The sequence below is a fragment of the Perognathus longimembris genome, chromosome 4, assembly GCF_023159225.1.
Source record: "Perognathus longimembris pacificus isolate PPM17 chromosome 4, ASM2315922v1, whole genome shotgun sequence".
NCBI classification, from domain to species: domain Eukaryota; kingdom Metazoa; phylum Chordata; class Mammalia; order Rodentia; family Heteromyidae; genus Perognathus; species Perognathus longimembris.
Window position 1 is genome coordinate 64,059,845 of NC_063164.1, and position 27,326 is coordinate 64,087,170.

The following is a 27,326-nucleotide window of genomic DNA, read 5'->3' on the forward strand; positions in this document are numbered from 1 at the left end:
TAGAGTTGGTCCTCTGGGCTTGTATTGGAATTAGGAGAATTTTCCACCAAATGCAGGGAGGTCTTAAGATGAAGTATACCAGTATTTATGTGCTGTGTTCTCTAGATTATGATGGCAGAGCTTGATTAGACCAGCAAAGAGAACTCAGAATTGGGATGTCTATTAGTCTGTCACAAATTCTCTAGGATCTCTCTCTCTCTCTCTCTCTCTCTCTCTCTCTCTCTCTCTCTCTCTCTCTCTGTTTCAGTGCTGAAGGTCAAATCCAGGATTTTGCATATCCTAAACAAATGGTCTATCACTGAGCTATATAACTAGCTATATCACTAGTTACATCATTACATACATATTGTGATTGGAATATTTTTTTGTTGCTATTGTTCCCCTCCTGGGACTTGTACCCAGTTTTCTCTTAACATTTTTCTCTCTAGGCTGGCACTCTGACATGTAAGCCACACCTCCATATCTGGCTTCTTGATGGTTAATTGGAGATGAGACTCTCACAGACTTTCCTGCCCAAGTTGGATTCAAACTGCGATCCTCACATTTCAGTCTCCTGAATTGTTAGGGTTACAACTATGAGCCACCAGTGCCAGTTTTCTAGGCAGAAATATTTTATACAAAACTTATTTAGAGCCCCATTATGTATACTGTGTAAGAACTACCCAGGCACTAATTTAAACTATACATGTGAAGTGAAGACGTCCCCAGGTCCACAGACTGGCATGAGGTGCATCTGTGGTTCACACATAGGCAGTCTGGCTTGACTCTGCCCTAGCACTCTGCCGTGCTGCTTCTCACCCACTGGAACACTTGACTGGCAACTTGTTATGTGGCAAGCACTGTTGGAAGCACTTCTTATCTAGAGTCTGATTTAATTAGAGAATCTATTTAATTATAGCTGCTTGTAGTAGTCTTCACATAGAAATGAGGTGTTCATTAAGGATCTCTAAGTGTTTAAGTACATTTTTCAGGTTCACATCTCTAGTAGGTAGTAGTTGTGATTAAAACTCAAAATGACTGACCACAGAATCATCACAGCTGTTACTGATCATGAGGAAAGGACTGACATTTTAGTCAGAACTTCATCAAGGCAATGACCACTTCTCGTGGTGGGCATTGCTGAGCCAACTCAGATTGGTTACTAGAGAGAACATGCCTTGTATTAAGGGCATTCTGCCTTGTATCTCCCCTTTTCAACATTTATGTATAGATTCTGTCTGGGACTTGGTTCTCTTGATCAGATTATTCACAGTGCATTTCTTTTAGTGTATTGAACATAATTTGAAGTCAAAATGGGAATGTGGAAAAGGCATAGTGGTCCTCTTGATGTGGGACTTGAACTAGGGAATCAAGTTCAGGCAGAACTATGTTTGAGGCTCAAATTCTCCTATTAACTATATTACTCTTATTTATTTCTCAACTTTTCATCTACATAGTGTGAATACTCCCACTTCTCTATGAATATAGAGAGGGCTAAGAGCCCTTCACAGGGTATAATAAATGGTTTGACTTCCTCCTTACTCCCTAGGATACTCTGAAGGCATCACATCTGGCAAAGGAAGAAACATGATTTATTGAGGGGTAAACTCAGAAAAGCATGATACAAAAAAACAGCTTGATCTTGTTTTTCTTGTGGGATTTGTGGGTTTGTGTCCACTCAAATTTGATTTTTATCTCTAACCAGGAACAAATACTTCAAGACTTTGTTCGACCTATGACTGGATGGTGCTTGTCCTATAGGTCTAGACTTGTGGCAGTAATAAGAAACCCCCATTTTTTATTTCAAGTTTAAGTTGCATTCTTGTCTTATTTCTCTAGTGATAAAGCTCATTTTGTGTGTGTGTGTGTGTGTGTGTGTGTGTGCGCGCGCGCGTGCGCATGTACACACGTCTGACCTGGGACTTGAACTCAGAACTGGGATGTTTTCCCTGAGATTTTGGGCTCAAGACCATGACTCTACCACTTGAGCCACAGCTTTACTTCTGGACTTTTGGAGATAAGAGTTTCATGGACTTTCCTGCATGGGCTAGCTTCAAACTTTGATCCTTAGATATGGTTACAGGCATCTGGCTAATGCTCATGTTTTAATTGATAATGATCTTCTGTGTCTATTTCTTAATTTATTTACAAAACTTAGCCCCTCTGCTAGGAGAGGTCAGGTGGAGATTTTGTAAGAAAAATGTATCCTAGCTACTATTACAAATCTCTGATATTATTTACTGCTTTTTACTTTTACCCATGTATAGGTTAATTTATCTATGTTTATACAGCATATTCAACTAGTTTGGTTCTTGAGTTAAAAATCTCAGAGAAAAGAAGTACAATCGGCTGATTGGCTTGTTTTGTTAAGTTCAGAGCTGAATTAATCGCACTTAAAAATGAATACTTGGAGTAGAAAACTAATTTCTTTGAAAAGCCTTATTAGCTTTGGTAGGCTATTTGCTAGACCTTTAATTCTTTTTCTTTTTTTGAGATGGGATCTCAGTATGTAGTCCAGGCTGACCTCAAACTCTTCTTTCTTTCTCAGCTTTTGGAGTGCTGGGGTTATAGCATTATTCAGTTATTGTAGGCTAAGTCCATATGTTTGTATGTTCTCGAAAATGATAGAATGTAGCTGTTCTATGAAATTCTTTTCTATATCTTAAAAAAAAGACATGACTGCCCCCTAGTCATAAATTTCACACACTTACCTTATTATGTCAGTTTCCTTAATCCTGTTTTTTGCAACAACATCCGGGGGAATTGTTCTCCAACCAAAGTTCATGGGCCATGTGAAGATGCCTCTTTGAAAATTGTCCACTGTCATGTAACTAACCCAAGAAACAAAATAAAGTAGCGAACAAGTGATCATTCGATTATCTGTTGCTAAAGTAATTGTCACATATTCTCATTTATTAAATGGATAAACTGTACATATCTTAGGTTTTAAAAAATATACACAGAAACTGGGCATTGGTGGCTCATGCCTGCAATCCTAGCTATCAGGAGGCTGAGATCTGAGGATCATAATGCGAAGCAACTCTGGGCAGAAAAGTCCCTGAGACTCTCCAATTAAGCACCAAAATAATGCCAGAATTGGTTCTATGTCTCAAATGACGAAGTGGTAGCCTGGAGCAAGAAAGGCCCCAAATAGTACCCAGGCCCTAATTTTAAGCCCCAGGACCTGCACACACACACACACACACACACACACACACACACACCACTAAACAAAAATGAACTCATTTTGACCAGCCATTTTTACTATTTGTGGATAAAGGTGCACTTACTAATACCTGGGATTATATACATTTTCATAGATCTGATCAATTTAGCCTTGAGATTTATTCAAGTGTGCAACAGGAGGTAATTTTAGATCATCACTTTTTAATAATTATGACAAATTCCTTACATTGCTACTTTTAATTGCTACTTTTCTTTAAATAATGTCTTGGCCATTTTTGAGAAAGAAAGAAGCAATACAAACGTATCTTTCATATAAAAAGAACTAGACTACGAAAAAATAAATACTTTTGAGTTTAATTAAACATAAAGGGGAATGAGAGAATAAGCCATTTGATTCAGGTTAGAGTCAGGTTGGTATTTTGGGTTAAGGATCTGTTGTGACCAAATTGATTACTAGATTATCTGTTGCTACATATCATATATTTTCTTATTAAATGGAAGTCTCTCTCAGATAAAAAAAAATGCACATACTGTAATATGACCACCTCCTTTTTTGCTACTTGTGAGCTCAGATGCACTTAACAATGTGTAGGAGGTCACAGCCGTGTTACCTCAAGTCCTTGTCATTGATGACCTCGATGACTGGACAGGCGACTTTTTTTCTGCTTAGATAAACTCTTTCCAGAAGAGGTTCCAACCAACCTACATTACATTCCACATGGGAATCTAGGAAAGTCAACACATCACCTAGAGAAGAAAACAAAATTTTTGAAAATAAATTATAGTCAGTCTGTGTACTTCAGCTTCAATGGTTTCAGGACTGTTTCAGAAATGTGGTCATAAAGATAATATCATTCTATTTCATAATGATGTCAAGAAACTTTATGTCAGGGTTTTGAGAGGCTATCATCCTCTATGATTGGAAATAACTGATAAACCACTTAGGATGGGAAGAAAATCTCTGGAAGGAATAGTTAGTATTGAGGGTGGTTACTAAAGTTTATTTAAAGGAGTGTGGATCCCATTAACTCTGATCCTGAGACTCTGAAAGGCATGATGAGTTGAATTTATATTGAAATTACACATGACTGTTCTTAAACTCAACCCTGCTCTTCCTAAACAGAAAAATAAGTTCTTTTTCTTCTTGGAATTATTCCTTAAGGAGATAATGTTAAAATCTACCCTAATCCCTAAATTCTTAATAAATGGTTAGTATTTTTCACTGTTCTTCAACAAACGCTTAAACTCAAGCTCAGAGCCCAATCTTGATGGTAACCTGGCAGGTTTTTTTTTTTTTTCTATGACTAGGTCCCAGGAATGCCAGATGGGTGTTATTGTAATTTGAAACACATTTTAAGCCATCCCCAAACTATTCAGTGAGGCAAACAGCCTTAGGTCTTTGATGAGCACAGGCTCTAACATGTACTTACAAACAAGCACGAAATCTTGCTGCCAGCACTAGTTAGTGCTATAGTATCATATTTGGAGTTCTTAAGGAATGTTGGGCATGGTTCAACTATTTAGTGTTATGTATTGACCTATAAATGATACAGAGAAATCATATGCTGACCCTACAGCTTAAATAGGCTGTAGAAGTTGAAAGAAAGATGTCCACTGTTGTATCTCAGACTTGAAGTTGGCTATGAAGTTATATGTCACTTCTTATACAATCACTTAAAGTTTGTTATCTAAGTCTAACAGCAATGCCAATATTTTGCTAAATCACTTTCACTTTGACAGTCACTGGTGAGCCTGCCCTCTTGTGTTATTGGTCTCCATATAGTGAATGATGTCTGGAGATAAGTTGCTTTGGGCTTGTTTGCCAACATTTGAAATTCTCTTTGGGCCTTTTGACCGCCTCATTCACACTATGCAACTGATTGGACCTGAGCTTCTGGACTGAAAAATGTAACATGTCCTTAATCTTGAAAACACGGTGGACATGGTAAGAATGAATGCAATTTGGTTACTAATGAGTATTCCAAACGCTTTGTTGTTGTCATTGGGCATGGAGCTGGCCCCTGGGCTCTTTTGTTCAAGGCCAGTACTCTACCACTTCGAGCTACCACTTCTGGTTTTCTGGTGGTCAGTTGTAAAGAGTCTCACAGACTTTCTTGTCCCGCTGGCTTTGAACCATGATTCTCAGATCTCAGCCTCCTGAGTAGCTAACATTACAAGTGTGAGCTACAAGCTGCCCCACTGACTCTCCTAAACTTTAAGAAGGGTTGAGAAAACCCACAGACAAAATTTGGCTGCTTAATTTTTATTCCTGTGTGTCCTTGAATTTCTGATCTTATCCTTGTAGGTCACTTTCCTTTCTTCACATTTCCCTTGGCAAACCTCTAGAGAACGATGGTTGGCAAGGAATTCTAGAGAAGGTTTCTGCTGGGTAATCTTTACTGGTCTCTGGTTTGAATGTAGTATTCAAATTTTGATCATGTGTATTTGTGAGGACTGGAGAAGAACCCATAGTCAGAAGGATTTACTAGGCCAGCCCTGCTCAAAGCTGATATCTGAAGTGTATCAGCAGCAGCAGATGGTACAGGACCAGAATCCCTTGAATTCCCCATAGCAGTTACGTGCAGGAGGTTTGACCTATTTTTACATAAGTCTCTTCTGTAACCCAATCTTGACACACCTTTGCACTTCTTCCCAAATTCTAAGGCATTGAACCGCTACTAATGCTGCTCAAAATGTGAGCTTCAGTCTCTACCATCCAGAGGAAATGAGAAGAGTAATTCAAAATAAATGTACCAAAACTATATAGCAATTTACAAGAAGTTTATTAATTTATTGTTATTTCACCTATACAGTCATTTTTCAGTATCTACAGGGATTGGTTTCAGGTTCCAATGTAGGCACCAAATCCTCAAGTTACTTATATAAAATGGCATCGTGTTTACATAGAACTTACATTACTTTAAATCATTTCTACATTACTTGTGATATGTAATGCAGTGTACATCATTATGCCATACTATTTAGAGATGATAACAAAGCAGTTTGTTCTATGTTTTACTTTTATTAAAAAAAAACCCACAACAGGTTGAATTCATGGATTAGAAATATATACATATATTTATGCATGTAGATGTGTCTCTATATAGTATGTATGCATATATATGGTTGTATATATGTAATTAATATGTGTATATATTATCTGTATTAAAATATTATCTATTAATTTATTTTTGGTAGTACCAAGGGCCTTTTATAAATTAGTTTTTCTATCACTTGAGTCACACATAGAAAAAAAAGACAAAAACTGGTAGACTTTAGTGATGAACATGTAGCCATTCATTGTTTAATTCTTTCAAGTTTCTTTAACATTTGAAAAACATTTTAAACTGAAGCAAAAAATATATTGCAAGAAAAATAACTTCTTACCTGTTGCATTGTGTGCCCCTGCCAGCCTGGCTCTTATTAAGCCATGTCTTTCTTTGAGTCGAAGAATCCGAACTTTGGGGTATTGAGACATGTATTTATCCAAATTAGCTTTTAGGTAGTCTATATCAGAATAAGGATAAATGAGGAAAAACTTTAATATACTCAATCTCTGCCATAATTGCCTCCACAATGTCAAATTCCAAAAGCTATGACATAATTGTAGTCATTAAATTTCTCCTAATTTCTCCCACTACAGGGGAAGAGCCTAACTAATGTGCACAGGTTTGGAAAATTTGCACAAAGTAGCTGATGCCGCTGATGCAGTTAATGAAAATCTCTGTCATCCCTGCTCTGGCCCTGCATCCATCAAGCCCTCCTTTCTCTTTTACTTAGCCACAGTGGGACTCAGCTAAAAAAAAAAAAAAATCATGGCTGGGAACTTTAAGGATTTCTTTGTGTGGCTTGCGGTTGTTTCTGTGTATAATTAAGCTATTAACAGCTATTTGATGCAAGAATGACTTTTAGAAATAGGATTCTTTTTATAGCTCGCTTTCCCATTAGTTCTGTGGTGTATATTTGCATGTGTGTTTGCATGTACTAGTCATTAAACCCAATACTTGACTGAACTGTACCCCTAGACCTGTGTTCTTTTTTTTAAATAAAGAGAACTCTGAAAACTCTGCAACTTTTCAAAGCTCACAAAAATTGGATCTTCCCACCACAAAGGAGGTTTTCCTGCTTCATCATTTGATATAAAATTGGTTTATGCTTTCAGAACTACTTGTTAATGTTTTTAGTTACTGCTTCTTGACCTCATTATGACTCAGTTTCTACTACAGTCGGAACTTCAAGGCAAAAGACTATTCACATCACCGTGTTCACAGTACAAGGCTAGGGTGTACTAGTAACATTCGTGTTTCCTTGGTAGTTACAAGACATAGGTTGCAATATGAGAATTCACAATGTAGTAGTCACCCGACTTGTGGGACCACCATATATATATATATACATCATATATATATATACATATGTATATATATACATATATATGTATATATATATACATATGTATATATATATATGGACATCCTAAAGGCTGAAGTTCTTCTTTATTGCAATGAACCAAAACAAGCTTTAAAAAACATAGTATGTCCTCTTTCTGAACTTTGTTAGAACTCCATCTCTCTGGTGCTTCCAAAATTTTGCCTTCTTCACACTTAATTGAACACATAATCTGCCATTCTTGGCGGATGGAAGATATATGACTTCAATTTCTTTGTTTTCTATTGAACTGAACCTGAGTTATTATCAGAAGGAAAGGCTTTCTATTAATTGTGGGGAAACATTGCTTTTGGATCCAATGAAAATGGACTGGGAACATCTTCTGGACTCACTTCGAAGTGCCCTACCTCAAGGAGCTGTAATTTTAAAAACCACCCCTTCATGGCAGGAATGTCACTGCAGAGGGGAAGTCTAAGGTACTTAGTGGACCAGAACATGTGATGAGTTTTCTGATACCACAGATATTTAGACTTATGCTTGTAAGTTCCACAGGAGACAAGGATTTAGCATTTAGAAATAGTTATGCTTTGTCAATGTACTTTGTAAATTTTCCATCTCAATGATATTTGCCTCCTACCAATACTTTGATTTTGCAGTACAAAAGGTTTTCTTACCTTTGGTACTGAAGTCATCCACCAGTAAAATCTCCTTGATGAGATGAGGAGGAGACCGGTTGAGGACACTGTGAACAGACCTCAGGAGAGTGGACCATACCTCATCCACAAAACACATGATGACACTGGTGGATGGGAGGTTGTTGTGAACTTGCTGATCTGCACAACTGGACAAGATAGAAGCAGAATGCAAGAGAAATAATATAATACATAAGATGGTTGGAAAACTCCTGAGTACCATTTTACACACATATTGGCACTAATATTTGTCTATGTACCATGTGTTTATAAGTATTAATGATCATTTTATCATGTACCTTTTCCTGGGGAAGGAGTAAAGTAAAAGAGTAGCAGAAGAGTAACCAGAAAATGGAATAGCTGTTGAGGGCAAGCAATATGGGACATGAGCAGTTGTGAGGGCATTGTGCTGAAATAGAAAGGCAGGGTTTAAAAGATGGCTAGACCCAATTTCAAATCTTTTCTTTTTTTTTTGCAAGTCCTGGGGCTTGAACTCAGGGCCTGGTCACTGTTCCTGGGCTTCTTTTGTTCAAGGCTAGTGCTGTACCACTTGAGCCACAGCACCACTCCCAGCTTTTTCTGTTTATGTGGTTCTGAGGACTCGAACCCAGGGCTTTGTGCATGCTAGGCAAGCACTCTACCACTAAGCCACATTCTTAGCCCCCAATTTCAAATCTTTACACCAGAATTTCTCAGAATTTGAATATTATGAGATAAACAAAGATAATATCTTCTTTAATCTCTCTGTGCCTCAGTTTCCACACTATAAAATGAGGTATTGAGTATTGTGGTCTAGTAATAATTCACATTAAAAAATCTAGCAACTTTCCTGGCACAGGAATTCTGAGTTATATATAACATCACAAACATCATTTAGGGTTGCCCTTATAACTGGGCATTGCCAAGTGGCAAAAGAAAATCCTTTCTTCCATTCTCTCTATATATGTTCATATGTTCTTTTCAACTACAAGTACTTATCTGAGGTTCTGCTGCAGAGTAGCCATAGCTGAAACCATTTTGTTGGCATAGAAATAAGAGCAAGGCTGAATGAAAGATAGTGTTTAGGAAATTTCAGACTGTCCTGCATTGCTTCCTGTCTTACCTATTTTGCTTTTTATGAAGGAGTGTCCAGTGGAATTTCACAGAGTATTTTCCATCCTGCTATCACATCTCCAGTTAGTAATGTAATAATTAATAGTGATCATAAGTGAACATTATAACTACTTTAATTTTGACTTAAACATCAAACCACTTGTATTTCTTTGTTTTATAAATGTGTGCTTGAGAACACCAAAGGGGCTAGCTCATTATAATATCATTAGTATAGCAAGGAATGAAACTCTGGTTCAGTATGGCTCCATAACTAACCATTCAAGAAGTCTTAAATCGACAAGAATGAAAACAGCTAGCAGTAGATACGACATTTGTGAGAGCTAGTGTTTTGTGAAAATAACATGGCTATACATTGCTTATTCACTAAATAAAAAATAGATGAAAGAAAATACAGTAAAATATTTCCATTTCACTTTATAGTTGACAACGTACTGTCTTGCTGGTTTTCTGCACTAAAACTCTAAGTTTGAGAATTAGATAAAATGAGCAAGTATCAGTTCTTGCTAATTACTGGCTTGTAGATGATGCATAAGTTTGTTAAACCTTAACATGTCAACTATGAAGCAAAGATTGAAAACCTGCTTGTTCTATAATGAAATATACCTATTACATGATATTCACCTGGTATATATTGCCACAGCATGTTCTTAAGAAATAAAAAGCAAATCCCTCTCTTCTCTGTAGTTCAATGCTTTCTGACAATGATTGGCTATCATAGTAACCAGAAAAGCCTAAGAATGTTGTACTGAATCTTTGCCTAGCCTGAGAATCTATGTCTTACGAAACAAACAGAACAAAATCAAATAAATGACTCACAAGTTATTAACAGGCTAATTTGGAAACTTAGGTCCTAATGTAAAGTTAATTGATTCTCCTTGTTTATATGGTTAATATTTAAAAATTAGAGGACTAATATGAAGTCTTGAAAATTTTACTAATAGAAAATCAAAATATATTTATATATAAATATATATTAAGTATATACATGTATACTATAATATGTTGCACGCTTACATTTATTTATATATAATAAATAAAATTATATTTATTGTATATTATATGTAATGTATTAATATATTAATTTGTAAATTAGTATATAAATGTAAATAAACATAAATATATAAACTTATAGATTTATATTTACCAATATATTTACATTTATATGTAAACATAATTATTACATTTATATGTAAAATTAAATCATTAAAATATTAATAATTAAATGTAATAATCTCATATATAAATGTAAATATAATAACATAACACATATTTATTATATAGAATACAATTATATTTATTATATAAATTAATATATCTACATAAATAAATTACATAAATACATGTCTTACATAATATAAGATATGATATGTAACATATAAATATATATTATTTGTCTTTGAAGGGCTATTTCTATCAATCCACCTGAAGCACTAAATTAAAATGTGAAATAAAATGGGAACGTTAAAACATGAAATAAAGCATAGATGATAGATGTTATATATTGTCTTTTGAGAGACATTTCTACCAATATATCTGAAGCACTGAATAAGTTAAACTGCTTTATAAAAAAAGCCCCTCAACCTCTCAAGAAAAGGCACATTTTCTGTCTTGTTTTTTTTTTTTCTTTTCCTTACTGTATTTGTAGTTTTCTTGAAATTTATGAACTTTTACTTCAAAAATTATTGAAGTGTCTATTGGTGGTACAAAATAATGAATTCTAATATTAATTCTCAATTTTAGAGAAGCACTTAGAAAATGAAGAATATGAATTGAAGCATTTCCAAGAATTAAATGAAAAATGTGCTTGATTGCATAATTATTAACAATTGAAGGACAATTTTGGAGATCATCAAATTTAATCTCTAAAATTTACTTTACAAAATGGAAAAAGTCTCTCATGCAGGAATCCAATTTTCAGGATCTCTGGTGAGAGAGACCAAAGTACCAGGGAGAGTCAAAACCCCTGATGTCACTGTAACTGACTTTGGTACCCTGAATATTGTATATACTTTGAATGAGGGAAGGGAAGGGGAATACCAAAATGGAGAGACAAAGGATAAAAGACAAAGAAATGCAACAGTAATACTTGCAAACCTAACTATATGCTGTAAACCAACTGTACAACTCATAGGTGGGGGCAGAAATGGGGAGGGAGGAGGTAACAAGTTGGATAAGAAATGTACTCACTGCCTTACATATGAAACTGTAACCCCTCTGTACATCACTTTGACAATAAATAAATAACTTTTTTAAAGTACCAGAGTGATGAGACTCAAGTTTATCATGGAGAGAAAAGGAAAGGACAGAGCAAAATGAGTAAAGATTCAAAGGTAGGTTCAAGAATGGATAGTATTTTGTAGACTAGCAAGAAATCTTAGGAATGAGAGATAGGAGGGTAGCCAGGTGGAATGCAGAACAATTCATCATCTGATTCCCATTCTTCTCATGAATAAAAGTGGCAGAATCATATTCATGGACATCAGGGAAAGTACAAGAAGATATATTAATTACAATTAATGACTGATATATCCTTCCTTTCATTGATCAGCAATATCATCACAGTCAGTAAAATTGACAGATTCGGTCTCCTGTAGTCTTTCCTCATTTTTTTCTGGTCCTAGTTTCCACCCATGATTCACTGGCTTTCCTGTCCCACTCATTTTCTTAGGTTTTCCCTGTTATTCACTACAAGCATATTCTCCAAGCTCCATCCTGGACATTTGTTTTCTATATATTATGTCACTGTATGATCCCATCTATATCCATAGTTTTAAATCTGATAACGTCTTCCACATTTGTATCTAGACAAGATTTCTCCTATGAATTTCAGACACATATCAAATCAACTACTTTACATGCTCCTGTGTGTTTCACAGGCATCTTAAGGTATGAAATCTATGAAGACTTTTTTATTTCACTCAATGTAACCTAACCAGTTCTTCTGCAATTCTCAATCACATCTAGAAATATAGATACTGTTTTACTTTAATCAATCCACTAACTTCTGTCCATTGTATTTCTGGAATATATCAGTAACCAATTATCTTCACACCTCTCCATTGCCACCCTTGTTCTTCAAACTTCACTGTCTACTTCTAGGGTTGCTGCAGAAGTCTCCTGGAAGAACTCTAATTTTCATGCTTTTTCATATATTTAACATCCTTTCTCTTAAAATTATTAAATAAATCCTTATTGGGAAAAAGGAAAAAAACACATTTTCTATCAGAGTCTAATTTACTATGTTTTTTTTTTTTTTACTTTGAGTACCTCTTCATGCTTGCAAAATGGATTCTCTGTCCACTCGGGTTTGAGCTTAAATATATCCACTACAGAGAAGTTTTCTTTGACCATTCTAATATTCTATTACTATATAATATAATTATCTTCTATTATTGTCTTTTACAATAACCTGTGTTTCTTTCAAAGCATTTATTTATCAATCTTATTTATTTTTGGAATCCAGAATTCCCTGCATCTTGGTCAAATTTTTCTAAATTACCCCAGCTTCTAGTATAGTTGCATATGAAAATATTTTATGACAAATTGCGCTGCAATGAACATTGTTGTACTGGTGGCTTTACTGTGATTTTGTTTGTGGTCTTTTGGATAGATACCCAAAAGTGGGGCTGCTGGGTCATAGGGGAGTTCTATATTTAGCCTTCTGAGGAATCTCTATACTGCTTACCAGAGTGGCTGAACCAATTTACATTCCCACCAACAATGAAGTAGGGTTCCCTTTTGGCCACATCCCCTCCAACAATTGTTATTGTTAGTTTTCTTGATATATGACATTCTTACTGGGGTGAGATGGAATCTCATTGTTGTTTTGATTTGCATTTCTTTTAGGCCAGTGATGTAGAGCACTTTTTCAAGTCTCTTGGCCATTCTCTGGAACCAACCCAGATGCCCCTCAGTAGACGAATGGATCAGGAAAATGTGGTACATATACACAATGGAATTTTATGCCTCTATCAGAAAGAATGACATTGCTCCATTTGTAAGGAAATGGAAGGACTTGGAAAAAAATTATATTAAGTGAAGTGAGCCAGACCCAAAGAAACATGGACTCTATGGTCTCCCTTATTGGGAATAATTAGCACAGGTTTAGGGAAGTCATAGCAGAGGGTCACAAGAGCCCAATAGCTATACCCTTATGAACACATAAGATGGATGATGCTAAGTGAAATGAACTCCATGTTATGGAAACGATTGTTATATCACAGTTGTAACTACTTTCAAGGTCCCATGCATATCTGTAGCTTCTATTATTGATGATGTTCTTGTATCACCTTCCTGTGATTGTATATACACTATCTCTGTAATCTTATCTGAGTATATTGGAAACCGTCTATACTGGTATTAGAAGTAGAAAATTGAAAGGGAATACCAAAATTGAGAGACACAGGGTAAAAAAAGACAAACAACTACATAAGCAATACTTGCAAAACTGTTTGGTGTAAGTGAACTGAATACCTCATGGGGGGAAAGGGAAAAGGGGAGGTGGGAGGGGGGTATGAGGGACAAGGTAACAAACAGTACAAGAAATGTATCCAATGCCTAACGTATGAAACTGTAACCTCTCTGTACATCAGTTTGATAATAAAAATTTGAAAAAAAAATTTATGAATTTGTATTGAGCAGATGGAGAGTTGGGATGAGACAGGACAGAGCTTAGATAACAAGCTTAAGTAGTAGGTTAAGATACATTTTCCTCTGAGACAGGATGAAAATAAGGGTCAATGTCTACAAATAGGTTTATTTGGAAGGAATGACAAGCTAAAAACAACTCTTACTTGTTATTTGCTAGTGAACTAGACTAGTCGTTGAAGTGAATGTGTAATATTGGGATAGGAATTAAGGGCAATGAGAGAGTGCTTGCTGGCTGCATATAAAACCATTTCTCAGAGTAATTGAGCACATTCTTGAGTTGGAGATGCCAATGTTTTTTCATGATGCAAGTATATAATTTGTTTTACCATTGATTGGCATATGGGTATGAGAGGAGATAGAGGAACACGTTGGAAAAATTCAAGTATAGGGGTCATCATAACAGTGAGATAGGAAAAAAAAGAAAGACTTGTAGAAAATTGTAAGGAAACTGGTGTAAAGTGGTTAAATGTTTAATTATGGGTTCTGTGGGGCAGAGATGAGGAGGTAATGGCCAGGATGTAGGGAGGAGACAGAAGACATCTGGAATATCCTATGTCTTCACATGTCTAATTTTATCATGTAAATTAATGAGAAATGCATATCTCACACTTAAATGTTCTTTCAACGTTTGGTGCTGAATAATAATAAATCAGCTCTAAAAAGCAAAAGGTCAGCTGTATAAATTCTGTGTGAACTAACAAGGCTAGCTGTGAAATTCGGAGAACTAAATGTTAGACATATACAGTGACAAATCAAAAACACATTTTGAAGAGTTAACCTTCATATGATGTAGCTTTTCTTATCGTACAAGCCAGCAGATAATTTTTATGAAATGTATTTTAGAAGAATGTTCTACAAGTTACGATGTCAGTAAGTTTGAAATGGGCAGCTGAGCAGAGCTGTCAGATGTTGAAGAGATTTAGAGATGTCATCTCCAATCATCAAACATCTTACTTGATCCTCCATTGCCCCCATTTTGCCAAGGTGCCTTTGTTTTATCATTAGAAACCCGTATGGGTTGATCTTGTAAAACTCTTACTAGATTTTATGTATATCTAACAAATTAGTTAAACTCTGCCAATTATTGAAAAACATTGTATTTTCTATGTTTCGAAGAAATCACATGGAGACTATCCAAAGGAATATGATGTGCTACAGATCATACTAGTGCCCAGTAAAAGGCAGGATGAAAGGATGGGGAGGAAGGACACGAAAGATCTATCGGAGGTTTCACATACCAAGTGTCAAAGTGAGACTTGGACCCAAAGCCAGATCTCCTGTTTTACAGAACAGGTTAAACATGTTTTCTGGTATCTAGAAAAAAACAAAAACCCAAATGGCATGCGTATTTAGTTCAAAGGCACAATGGATCAACCAGAAAGTCTTTTAGAAATAAGACTTTGTAGCTACAGTCATCCAATTTCATCTAGCTTCCATAGGCTTCAACAGTCATTTCAAGATAGATATATCTTTCTTTCATCCAAGTAAAGTAATCTGTTTTATTTATATGTTCTTATTGGAAACCTTGATTTTAGTTGCATTATGAAAATAGGAATGGAATTAAAGTCTCACTTCAATGCAAGGTAATTTTGTGCTTATAAATTTATTGTCTGTAGAAATTCTATTTTTATTATGTATGCCATTTGTTATTATACAAACTGGGTATGTGAAATTAGCTCATATTGTTTTGCTTTGCCTTAAATTTAACCCTAATTTTTTGTTTATGGGACATCTGGATTCAGATTACGGCAGCCAGTTCAAGTACTACACACAAATGATGGCTATAAAGAGGGGGAGCTCAACATCGTGTAGCTAACTGATACATGTTTACCCTACAACAGAAAATAACTCAACTTGGAAAACAAGACAAGAAACTGAGTTTTGAGTCCTTTCTGCCTTTCATTGGCTACACAGCTACTGTGGTCAATCACTTAACCTTTCAAAAACTCCATTTCTTCACGTTTAAGATCAAGATTGAGCAGTTTATATCAGAGAACCGCCATAAAGATTTTAAGAGATAATGGGTGTAGAAACACTTGGTAGATCTCAGAAAACCGACATAATGACCTCCTAAGACCCATAATGCAAATGCCCTCATTCTGACCAGACTCACTGCCCTTTAACGGGCAGTCCCTTAGTCTGAACCCACCAAGCACTCAATCATTTATCAAAAGAGACTCAGAATGGGATGTACTTCACCTTCTCAGATTCTGTGTGCTGAATGCTCTGCCACTAACCTGATTTGAATGTAGCCTATCAAATAAAGGTTTCAAATCAGAAGATCAAGGGAATGATAGCATTCTCTCATTTCTATGAATTTTTCATTTTATTCCAATACAGGCAAAATGTATGATGTGGGTCAAGTCTCTGTCTTCACAGGTTTGAACAGAAGGTCGGGAGAATTTTTTCTCAACTTCTATTTGCAATTCAACTGTCGCCTCAATGGGAGCCTTTAGGGGCCTTCCTTCCCTAAGCTCGGGTATCTTTGGGAGCATCAGGAGAATTGTGCTTCCAGCTGAGGAGCTCCGCCTGGAATTATATTCTTTTCCCTCAGACCTTAGAATATTGGGACTCCTTTGTCTCTGACTGATAAGAGGGTACAGTGATATAAGAATTTTGCTTTTTGTTCTTTCTGGGGTAGACTATCACTGACAGTGAAAGTCAGCTGGCTATTAGCTGAGAACATTTAAGTCACTTTTCTCTCCTTCTTTCCAAAGGTTTTAGTGAACTGATACTGGGGTTTCTTAGGCCGATGTGTATCCTTTAAAGCAACTATACTACAGGTTAGAAATATAAACCACTCCTAGCATCAACCTTTGCCATTTTAACAATAGTCTATTTTGAGCAGACAGCTGTCAGGGTGGAGCTGGTTTGGGAGGGAAGATTGCAGGAGGCGGTGTGATGAGACAAGAATAGTCCAGAGAGGAGGATAGGGCACCTTGGGAGTAACACTGCCATGCTTGTTTGTGTGTGACCTGAGGCAAATCACTTCGGTCCTTACACCTTCTCTGTTGCATAGGGGATTGGATCAATCACTTTGGAATCTTCACTTAGTATTAACATCTCTGTTTTTCATATAACATTAGCCTTATTTACCCTCTCACATCTTTGACCTACGTATAAGGAAAAGTATCTTAAATTCTTCCACAGTCATATCATTACGATGAACAAAAGGAAGGAGCTGCAGCCTGCATAAAGAGCATTAGAATTAGAAGTTGGAAAATTTTCTTTTGAGTGTCAAATGACTTGGGTCAGCATAGCAGCTGTATTGTTTGTTTCTTTGATTTGTATAGCCTCCTGGTAAAGCAAGTTAGAAGTAATCTCTTCTTCTGTGTTGGTGCAGCGATTGGTTAGAATAAAAATATGCACGTACGCTCATCTACCCCTATGAAAGATGCACTTATCACATACAGATATACCCATATTACCACCTAGAATCTAATAAACAGTTTTTTTGGGAGTGGGAGGGTGGGCAGATGAGTCTCAGCAAGGGAGGCTTTCCCTTCAGGCACATGAGGCCAGGAGAAGTGAAATTGATGATAAGGATATAGTTGGGGTTGGCGGAACCAAACTAGTGAAGTAGAATTATGATTTTATAAGGAAGAATCTGAAGACAAAGGTTTGGGGATACAACTTTGTCACATGCAAGCTGGCTGCAGTCTCTTGGACAAGTTACTTGTCCTCTCTCTCTCTCTCTCTCTCGTTCTGTGTGTGTGTGTGTGTGTGTGTGCGCGCACGTGCTTGTGTGCACCTGCCCTTATTTGTTAATAATGAGGGACTTTGGTTGTTGCAGGGATCAAATGAGGTGATGATGTCTTGAAAGAAGAGAGTTCCTGGTGGCCTGGCAACGAGTGGATATTGTTTGGAATGGAATAACCTGCCACTATCCAAAGGATCTGTCATTTTCATCTGAAACGTCAGCTTCCTGCACAAGTCTCAGCTTCTCTATAGGTACAGCTGGGACGGTGAGAGTATCTACTTGGAGGAATCATTTTCAGAATCAAAGGAGAAGACAAACAGAAGACAAGTAAAGCCTTTGAAAGGCCAGTTTCTCCACGTTACTGTGTCCTACAAATGCCAGTATTTTAGAAGCAGGGCCAAATTAAAAGGTACTTAATTTTGGCATAGTTCTCATGTTTTCCAGGAAATCCTAGCTCTCTTCATTTTTTGAAAACAAACAAGACAAACTCTCTAAGCATTATTTCCCCTGAATTTTCTGACCCTTTGGGAAAACAAAAGCAAACAAAGAAAACACTTCAGGAGTTCTGTTTTGAATGAGTCAGCCAGAAAACCCAAAAGAAAGTTACTTCTGTAACTCAAGAAATTATATCAATAATTTGATAAAACATAGTTGAGCATTAATTCATGCCCATATTTTCAGCTATTTAGGAGATTGAAATTTGAACAGTATGGTTTGAAGATAGCCGGGACAGAATTGGAGACGTATCTCCAATTAACCAGAAAACAAAAACACAAACAAAAACAACTGGGCTGGAGGAGGTTTGACGCAGGTGATGATGGAGTGCCAGCCCTGAGCAAAAAAGCTGAAGAAGAGTGTGAGTCCCTGATTTCAAGCTCTGGCATTAGCAACACACACACACACACACACACACACACACACACACACACTTGATAAAATTAGGTTGGTGGCTATATTGGGCCCTGGGTTACATATGTGAAAAAGCCATATAAATAGGTTCAGAATCCTACATTTACTAATTAATCTTTCCCAGGAGGATTCTATGTTTTATAGAATATTTACGAGGGAAATTCACTGATTTGTTTTAATATTTTTCAGTTTAAAATTAATTAGGAATGGTTTGATATTTTTGCTTTGAATTAGTGGCAGAAAAGTTTTTTTATTATTACATTTTTGTTTTCTATCAGTTTTCTCCTTATTATGGGAACAGGCTTGTCATGGAGAGAATGTGATACAGTATGCAAAGGTTTCACGATCATCTCTACGCCCTGTTTCACCTTTGTGGTATTATGTCCTAGTTTGTGCCTCTTAACACAGCCTCCAATTAATTCCCTGCTCATGTCTGTGACTTTTCAATGAAACAGAGACCTATTCCCAACTTAGAAACATGCACGTGCTCACAAGTTCATCAATTAAAACGCTCATCTCAGAGAAAATAAAAACCTTAAATTTCATTTCACTTCAAGATTTCTTTCCCTCTCAGCCTCATAAATGATTAGAAGCTTATAGTCTGCAAGAAATGTGATTAATTTAGTTCTGTTTTCTAGCTTGTCCTCCTCCTTCTGTCCTTACTGAAGTAGCTCATTAGTATGGCTTTTGATCTTCTAGGCTCAATATTAAAAAAGTCCCAGAAAGTTTTCCTTTCTGCTCAGTAATTTAGACTGGTTTGTGGTAAGTGCCCACAACTATCTTTGTTTTGCATACATGCCAAAAGAATACTCTCCTTAGCTGTGTAGGAAAGAATGAAATTATTGGTTGACAGTCCCAGCTCTGGACTAGGAGAATAAAGACCTATTTTTATGGCTTCATTGAGAAACTTGTCAGAGCTCTTCTTCAGAGACAGCAAAGCATTAAATTAGCAACTGAGTAATGTTATAACACAGAAGAGGTAAATTAGCATGCCGTAATTCTTACTACACTTTCAAAACAAAATACAGGCAGCAAAATTTCCTTTGAGCCTCCCCCCACACCCCTCTAAATTCAGATTCAGGAAGTGCATTCCTAAAATAAGTTCATTTTTGGAGTTTCAGTTAGCTATAGCTGCAGGCTACATGACAAAATTTTTCCAAATAGAACTGTCCTGCATTTTCAGTAGGTACAGCAATAGTTCAGGAAAAAGTATATGTTTGTGTGAGGGAGTATATGTGTACATATATGTGTTTTTTGTACTTCATTGGCAGTGAAACAAATTCCAATAATTAGGAGCAAGAACTACAGGATTAGTTTTTTTTAAATATAAAGTGACTAAATGTGAGACTTTAAGTGCCAAAAGAACACTGTATGTTAAACATATTTTATATGCCAGGGTTGCAGGCCAAGATGAAATCAATAGATATTTCTTGATTAAAGTCAAAGTATTAAAATTAAAAACCAAACATTAAGAACATATGAACTAATGAAGAAGCCTGAATTAACAAATCACAGTTTAAAACAATATATTTTCTTTAGTCAAAGTGCTAATATATTCCATACATTCAAAAGGAAAAATTAGGAAGTCATAATTAATTCATAATATGACTTATTACAAGTCTCACTTGAATTGATTCTTATTTATTTTCTAAAATTGGAACTGATATAAAATGTTTCAGGGGAACATTCCTTCAAAATCTATATTATACAAACTTACATCTTTGTAGTATTATACATTTACTACATTCAATACCAAAAGTATGAAATAAAGTTAAGAACCATTTCTCTCAGAAGCAATTTTCTTGAAAAGTAAAAAGAAAAAATTTAAAAACGCTCAAGGCTATATTCAGTGAAGTGAGAGCAGAAGACAAAGCATCTCAGTATCTAGAAGGCCTGTGCACATTCTATGTCAATGGAGCTCAGTCATGTCATGGTCCAGGTAAAGGTTCACAGAAGATGATTTTTTTTTTGGGGGGGGGGCCAGTCCTGGGGCTTGGACTCAGGGCCTGAGCCACTGTCCCTGGCTTCTTCTTGCTCAAGGCTAGCACTCTGTCACTTGAGCCACAGCACCACTTCTGGCCATTTTCTGTATATGTGGTGCTGGGGAACCGAACCCAGGGCCTCATGTATACGAGGCAAGCACTCTTACCACTAGGCCATATCCCCAGCCCCAGAAGATGATTTTTGAGCAATGCTGGATTAGCTTTTGTGAGTGCAAATGGTGACAGCCACATACGAAAAGAGCAGAAGGATTATGAGAAGAGACCAGCTAACAAAAACATTAGGACATAATACTGACCACAGTGTCTGAAAATATTCATGAGATTTGACTCTGTGAAGGCCCACTTTGGGGAAAATGATGTATGTGTCATGCCAGAGACTCACCACGAGGGGCATAACTATTGAGCATCCAGGAGAGGACATTTAGGTATTGCTGATGATAGGAGAATGCTTTGGTAAAAGGTTGTGCATGTCAACATCTTAGAAATGGTCCTTAGATAGTCCAGAGAGGAAGAAGAGAGCAGAGTTGGAAAGGAGTCTGATTTTAGAACTCCTCTTCCTGCCAGCTTTGTCCTAGGGTATGAGTTAATTCACATCCAAGAATTTATTAATTACTATCTAGTTGTTCTTTTTCTTGAGGGAATTAAATTTAACTGAAAATAGCATGCCTACAGTTTTTATATTTTTCAATCAATATTCAATGACTGTTATATTCCTGTTATTGTGCTAATCTATGATAATAGACATTGGGTAAAATGTAAAAGGCAGTAAGAGAATATTCCCTCAAACTCTTGAAATTGGAAGGTTGCAATGGACGGCTAATGTAGCTATTTTAAGGCCAATTCTTTTAGCTGTGTTCTTGTAGGACTCTCTCTCTTTCTCTCTCTATCACACACATTTTATTGTATTTTATAATGATTTTCTCCCAACTCCTTATATGACTTTGAAAATCTATTATACTGAAAAATTATCAAATGTTCTGGAGGATATCTCAAATACTTTTTGCTCAAAATGAAATAACCAAAATCAAAGTATAAACAACAACAAATACGTTTCACTCCAAATCTTACCACCCAATGAACCAAGTGTATTTCATTTGAATGTTTTCCCATGCTTCATCCACTTGATACATATTTGCACACATTTGCAGTCAAAGTGTATGAGTGAAAGAAAAAAGGTGAGTTATTCTTGTTCAAGGAAGAGTGGCACAAAGAGCTACAAATACACTGAGGGAGCCCAGGTTATAGGTTCTTTGGTGGTTAGTTCATCTCCTCTCCTGTTGGAGCAACAGAACCAAGGCCAAGCAGCTTATGGGGTGCAGCATCTATATTTAGCCAGGGTGGGTTGAGTGATAAGAGGGAGGGGCAGAGCTACATGTTCTCTGACTCATCAGCCTCAAGCACACATGTCCATTTCTCACTATACCATTCCTGGGAATTCATGCCTCACTTCCACAAACCACATTATGAACTAACAAGCACTGGGTGCCATCAAGCATTCAACAAATCACGAAGATGATAATATCATCATTACTTGCTTTTGGCTCCACATACTGGCCTTTGTCTGGCTTTTAAATGAAACTTGTGCTTCTGTACAGTGTTTGATTTCTCCCAGACTCTACAGTAGCCTGCCATGTGACTTATGAGCACACACACACACACACACACACACACACACACACACAGAGGCTGTCTTAAAGACTATGTCATTCCCCTATGTTTAGAGCTCAAAGCTGGTGTATGCAGTCCTGTCATATATAGGATTTCAGACTAGAACTGGGCTGATATATTTTTAGGATTCTCTTTTGGGGATAATTCATAAGAGATGGGAGAAAGACAACATCATAATTTTAAGCATGGATTTTAGTAGTTTTTTTTTTTCAATTACTAGCTCTATGATCACAGACAAAGTAAATTTCCTTACTTTCCTCATCTGGGCATGTGTCTGTGTTTTCATCAAGGATGCATTTGCCAAAGTGTGGAACATGCTTGCCACAAGGTTCCATGTAAGCAGGAGTTAATAGGTGGCTGATTTGCCAATGACTAAGGATTAAAAATGGCCCCGTTGTAGCTGGCATGATAATGAAGATGTTGGTATTATTCTAGTATGACATGGGTTTATCTCTAAGTGTTTTTTCATATACTAATACTGGATAAGTAAAAAGAAAATTTTTCTACAGAAACCAAACAAGACCAATGTTTGCACACTATTTGTGATAAAGTTTTAGTCTTGCCATCTAATTCTAGGCAATCATCCTTTGGCTTAGGAAACTGAATGTTATCAATGGGTAGTAAATATATAGCCACAATGTATCCTCAGTTTGGAGTGAAACAAAAGGAATCAGAATCAAAATATGCTTGAATTAGATCAAGTATCTGTGATTTCAGCCACCTTCTGATGTTTTAAATAATTTAAATCTTTGAACAACTGGTTCCTCAAGACACATTGGATAGTTTCAGTGCTACACCACTTTGGTAAAAGTAACAGATACATTTCTGGCTGTCCTTCATATCATGGACCTTTGGACCATGATATCTACCACTTTTTCTAGGGCTCTAACAAAAGTTCAGCCGTGTGCACATTGGTTCTTTGCAAATGGTCAAACTCTACCAATGTAAGAGATTATTAATTGTGCTATAAAACATTCTGCAGGTGTTTGCTCATTAATGATGGGCTTTTCCAGAATTATTATTTCTGTACAAATGAACTTATGAAACATCTACAATTCTCAAACACAAATGATATTGAAATTCAGGGACTAAAGTCACTTCTTCCTTTGTTGTTATCATTGTTCATGATTAGGCAGAATTCTACTGGTAAAGATACAATTCTAGGAAGGCAAAGAATATTCCTTTTTGGAATATATCTAGGTTTCCCAGATGTATTTCATGGTAATATTGTTAATACTGAAAAGTTACAAGTTTAGAATTCCTTCCCTTATTGCTGTTATAATGGAGTTAAGCTTTAAGTTCTACCATTCAAATGTGTTTTATTATGAACTGAATTCACTTATCACTTAAAAAGGCCTCAACAAAGGAGAGGAAATGGAAGCTGAGCTAACAGAGATATGGACAAGAGAAGATAGTATAGAAAGATAACAGAGTGTATATGCTGACATTAGAAGTTTTCTGTTTTGGGGTATTTGGACAATGTCTAATGATTAATGCTAATTTAATTCTCTAGATGACCAAAACATATACTAAATTATCCAGAAACAAATATTGTTTATACAGGAGCTAGAATACTTGGAATTAAAGAAAGAGAAGAGAAATGTGTCTTACCCAACAGGTCTCGTGTCTTCAATGGCTCTGTCCACTGGAATCAAATCGCTGAGGTAGACATTGAAGTTTCCTTCTTTCCACCTTTGTTCTGCCTCCTTCTCCTTTCCAGGGGGAACAAGAACAGGACGTCCAAACTGACCTGGTGCTTTGGGGTCCCTTGGAGAAAGTGTCACATCTATTCTTAACACAGGATGCTTTACTTGGTTGTCAGGTAGAAGGATTTTTGTATGACTTTGGTTGTGTTCTGCAACCTTGGTTTTAATGGTTACATTGAGTCTGGCTGGTCCTCCAGGTAAGACTTGTTTACTTTGAGACACTGTTGATCTCCGTAAAGCAGATGAAAGGAAAGCTATGTCACTTTTGCTCCTGGAAGACGGTTTTGCTTGGCTTCTACCCAGGACTTTAGGAAATATAGTTTTGGTTTGAGAAGTGGAAACTGGTTTGGTGTATGTCTTTAGCTCCTCCTCCTTAGTTATAATCACAACCTGGCTTTCAGAAACATTTTCTTTCCTCGCAGGAGCTACTATGGCTCCATCATCCTTTGGCAAACCTCCCAAGTGTATTTCATTCATAGGCTGCTTCTTTAAGCCATCTCTGTCTGCAATCAACTTGATAAAAGGAAGGCCCTTTTGGGCCTTGAATTTATTTTCCCTTAGTTTTCTGCTCTGCGTCTCAATTGTATTTAAGTCTACAGCCTTCCCAAATTCCAGTCCTGGTGGGCTGGCTGGGTGCGTCCTCTTAGTGACCTCTATTTGTGATTGCTGCTTTGATCTGTCAGTCATAAGATTGATGGTCACATTCAGGTCCCTTTCAGCTACTTGTTTTGTTGTGTCATGGCTGAGACTGTGATTCTTCAGTCCCTGTTTTAGACCACCAGGTCCTGTGTGTACGGAAATCTCAACCAATGGGCTTGGCTTCAATGTCACCTGGAAAGTAGGGGCTTCAGGTTTGCTGTCTCTTCCCTCTGCCTTCTGAATGGTAAGAGTCAGAGGGAGCATCTGTGAGTGTGCAGGATGCCACAAAGGCACAACTTTGCCTTTTCTCAGGGACTTCTGTATCCTTCTTTTCCTCTCAGCATGGTCCAAATCGTCCTCAACATTGAGTGCACCTTCATCAATCTTTCTAAAGTTCTCTTTGCCCCACCCCCACTTTCCAGAGCCTCTTGGGAGAGGCCTCCTCTCTCGGATGCTGTAAAGAATCTTCATTTGGTCTGGCTGAACTTTGAATCCTATATGCTCCCTCCTCAAGATGTTTTCCTTGAGGACCCGGGTGTTGATCTCACCGAATGAGAGGCGGAGAGCTGCCATGTCAAAGAGCAGCCAGATGATAGAAGCCACAAATACAAATGCCAAGACTCGCCCACTTCCTCGGAAAAACTTTCTGATTTTGTTCATGGTATAAATGATTCTCTTGCAGTCCGTCCTCCCTCTGAGCCTGCTTACCTGGAATGGAAAGAGAGCTGAAGCAGCAGCAGCAGCAGCAGCAGCAGCAGCAGCAGCAGCAGAGTTCGCAGAAAGCACCCCAGCCCCTGAACACAGCAGGAGAGGAAACAGCAGTCCAAGGGAGAGCTCAGCTCCTACTGCCTGTCAGTCTCTGCCTGCGTGGCATTTCATAGCGGATCATCTGTGCCTGTTCAGCCAGCCCTGGCCAAACCCTGGTAAACACTAGTCTTAGGGCACTATGGGAGCAGTCAAATGAAGCCACAGGAAAGTTCAACATATCACTTCACTTGTTTCCGGGAGCCCATGTCCGCCTTCTTACAAGCCCAAGAAAAAGTGGGGGCCAGGCCCTGGTTGCTGCTTCTCTCCTCCCAGTTCTGGTGTGCACACTGTAACCCAACACCACTTCTCATAAGGAAAACATTTCAAGCCATTACCCAGAAACTTCATTCAGCTCTCACCTTCTGTATTATGTGAGAGCCTATGTGTGTTTTAAATGCAATTAAACAGAAAGCAAACTATGTAACTTTGAGGGCATATGTTCCTACTTTCTACCTCCACTATTGCCTCCTATGCATTAACCCTGTGGTACCCAGTTGCTTGAGTGCTCTGCTTGATAAATTAATCTCTGACCTTCTTGTTTCAGTTGTAAGAGATTAATAGTTTGTAAAGAAGGGGTTCCCACATCCTCATTGCCAGAGATGGATATTTATTCAGAGCCCTTCCTTGAAGCTTTCTTGAATATATTTTTTGTAGGTCAACTATTCTCCCTCCCCTTTTTTTAATAACACATGTATTATTATCACTAGATTTAATAGACATACCCTGGATTTGTCATATTGTTATGAAATTTTCTGGACACTTTACTATGATCTGCAAGTTTGTAACTCCATCCAAGTCATATGTCACCAATGTGACAGTGATTAGATGATGAGGATGGAGCTCTTATGAATGAAATTAGTGTCCTTAGAAAAGAGGCTTAAGAGACCCTGTCTGTTCCACCAGAAGAGGATCTAGCAAAAAGACATCTTGAAACCAGAACATGGGTCCTCACTCTGTCTTCCATACTTGGACTTTCTCAGCCTCCAAAGTATGAGAAATTAATTGATAATAATTATAAATTGGTCCATGTATCTGTTGTAGCAGTTTGAATTAAGATAAACTTATTCTCAGCTGTAGTAATTATTTCATAGACCACAAAATACTCAAATTCTGATTGTTAACGAAATATAGCCTGATATTAAAATTTTAGCATCTTCCTAGGGTCTTTAAAAGTGCAGTCAAAGCTGAGATATTGTAGTCAAGTATAAATAAGCACTCCTATTTCTCTTTTTTTCTCTCCTTTCTGATTTTTTTTATTGTCAAACTGATATACAGAGCAGTTTAAGTTTCATACTTTAGGCATTGGATACATTTCTGTACTGTTTGTTACCTCCTCCCTCATTACCCCCTCTCTTCTCCCCCTTTCCCTTTCCCCCCATGAGTTGTTCAGTAGATTTACACTGAACAGTTTTGCAAGTATTGCTTTTGTAATTGTTTGTCTTTTTTACCCTGTGTCTCTCGATTTGTGTATTCCCTTACAGTTTTCTAGTTCTAATACCTGTATACACGGTTTCCAATGTACTCAGTCAGATAAGATACAGAGATAGTGAAGATACGACCACAGGAAGGGCATACAAGAGGATCATCAATGATAGAAGCTACGGTTTCACATCGCATGTTGAAAGTAATTACAACAGTGATATAACAGTCATTTCCATAACATGGAGTTCATTTCACTTAGCATCATTTTTTTGTTCATAAGGGTATAGCTATTGAGCTCTTGTGACCCTTTGCTGTGACTAGCCTAAACCTGTGCTAATTTTGGGTGTCAATATGTCAACATAATTGGCATAAGAAATGCTGAGATAGCTAGTGATACATTTCTTTGGTGAAGGTATTTCTAGAAGAGAGTGGCATTTGAGGGCCAGGTGGCATGGCTCATATG

At 37.0% G+C, this 27,326-nt stretch overlaps 1 protein-coding gene across 1 annotated transcript in view; it reads right to left on the minus strand.

Moving 5' to 3' along the window:
* Positions 1–25,294, minus strand: part of Galnt5 (polypeptide N-acetylgalactosaminyltransferase 5) — a 38,983-nt gene extending 13,689 nt beyond the window's left edge. Inside the window, exons 1-5 of the mRNA XM_048345756.1 lie at positions 23,901–25,294; positions 8,229–8,395; positions 6,553–6,672; positions 3,777–3,912; positions 2,691–2,810 (exon numbers count right to left, since the gene is read on the minus strand). Of these exons, the coding sequence (XP_048201713.1) occupies positions 2,691–2,810; positions 3,777–3,912; positions 6,553–6,672; positions 8,229–8,395; positions 23,901–25,294 (1,937 nt within the window). The remainder of the gene's footprint in view (positions 1–2,690; positions 2,811–3,776; positions 3,913–6,552; positions 6,673–8,228; positions 8,396–23,900) is intronic.
* Positions 25,295–27,326: the final 2,032 nt, after the last annotated feature.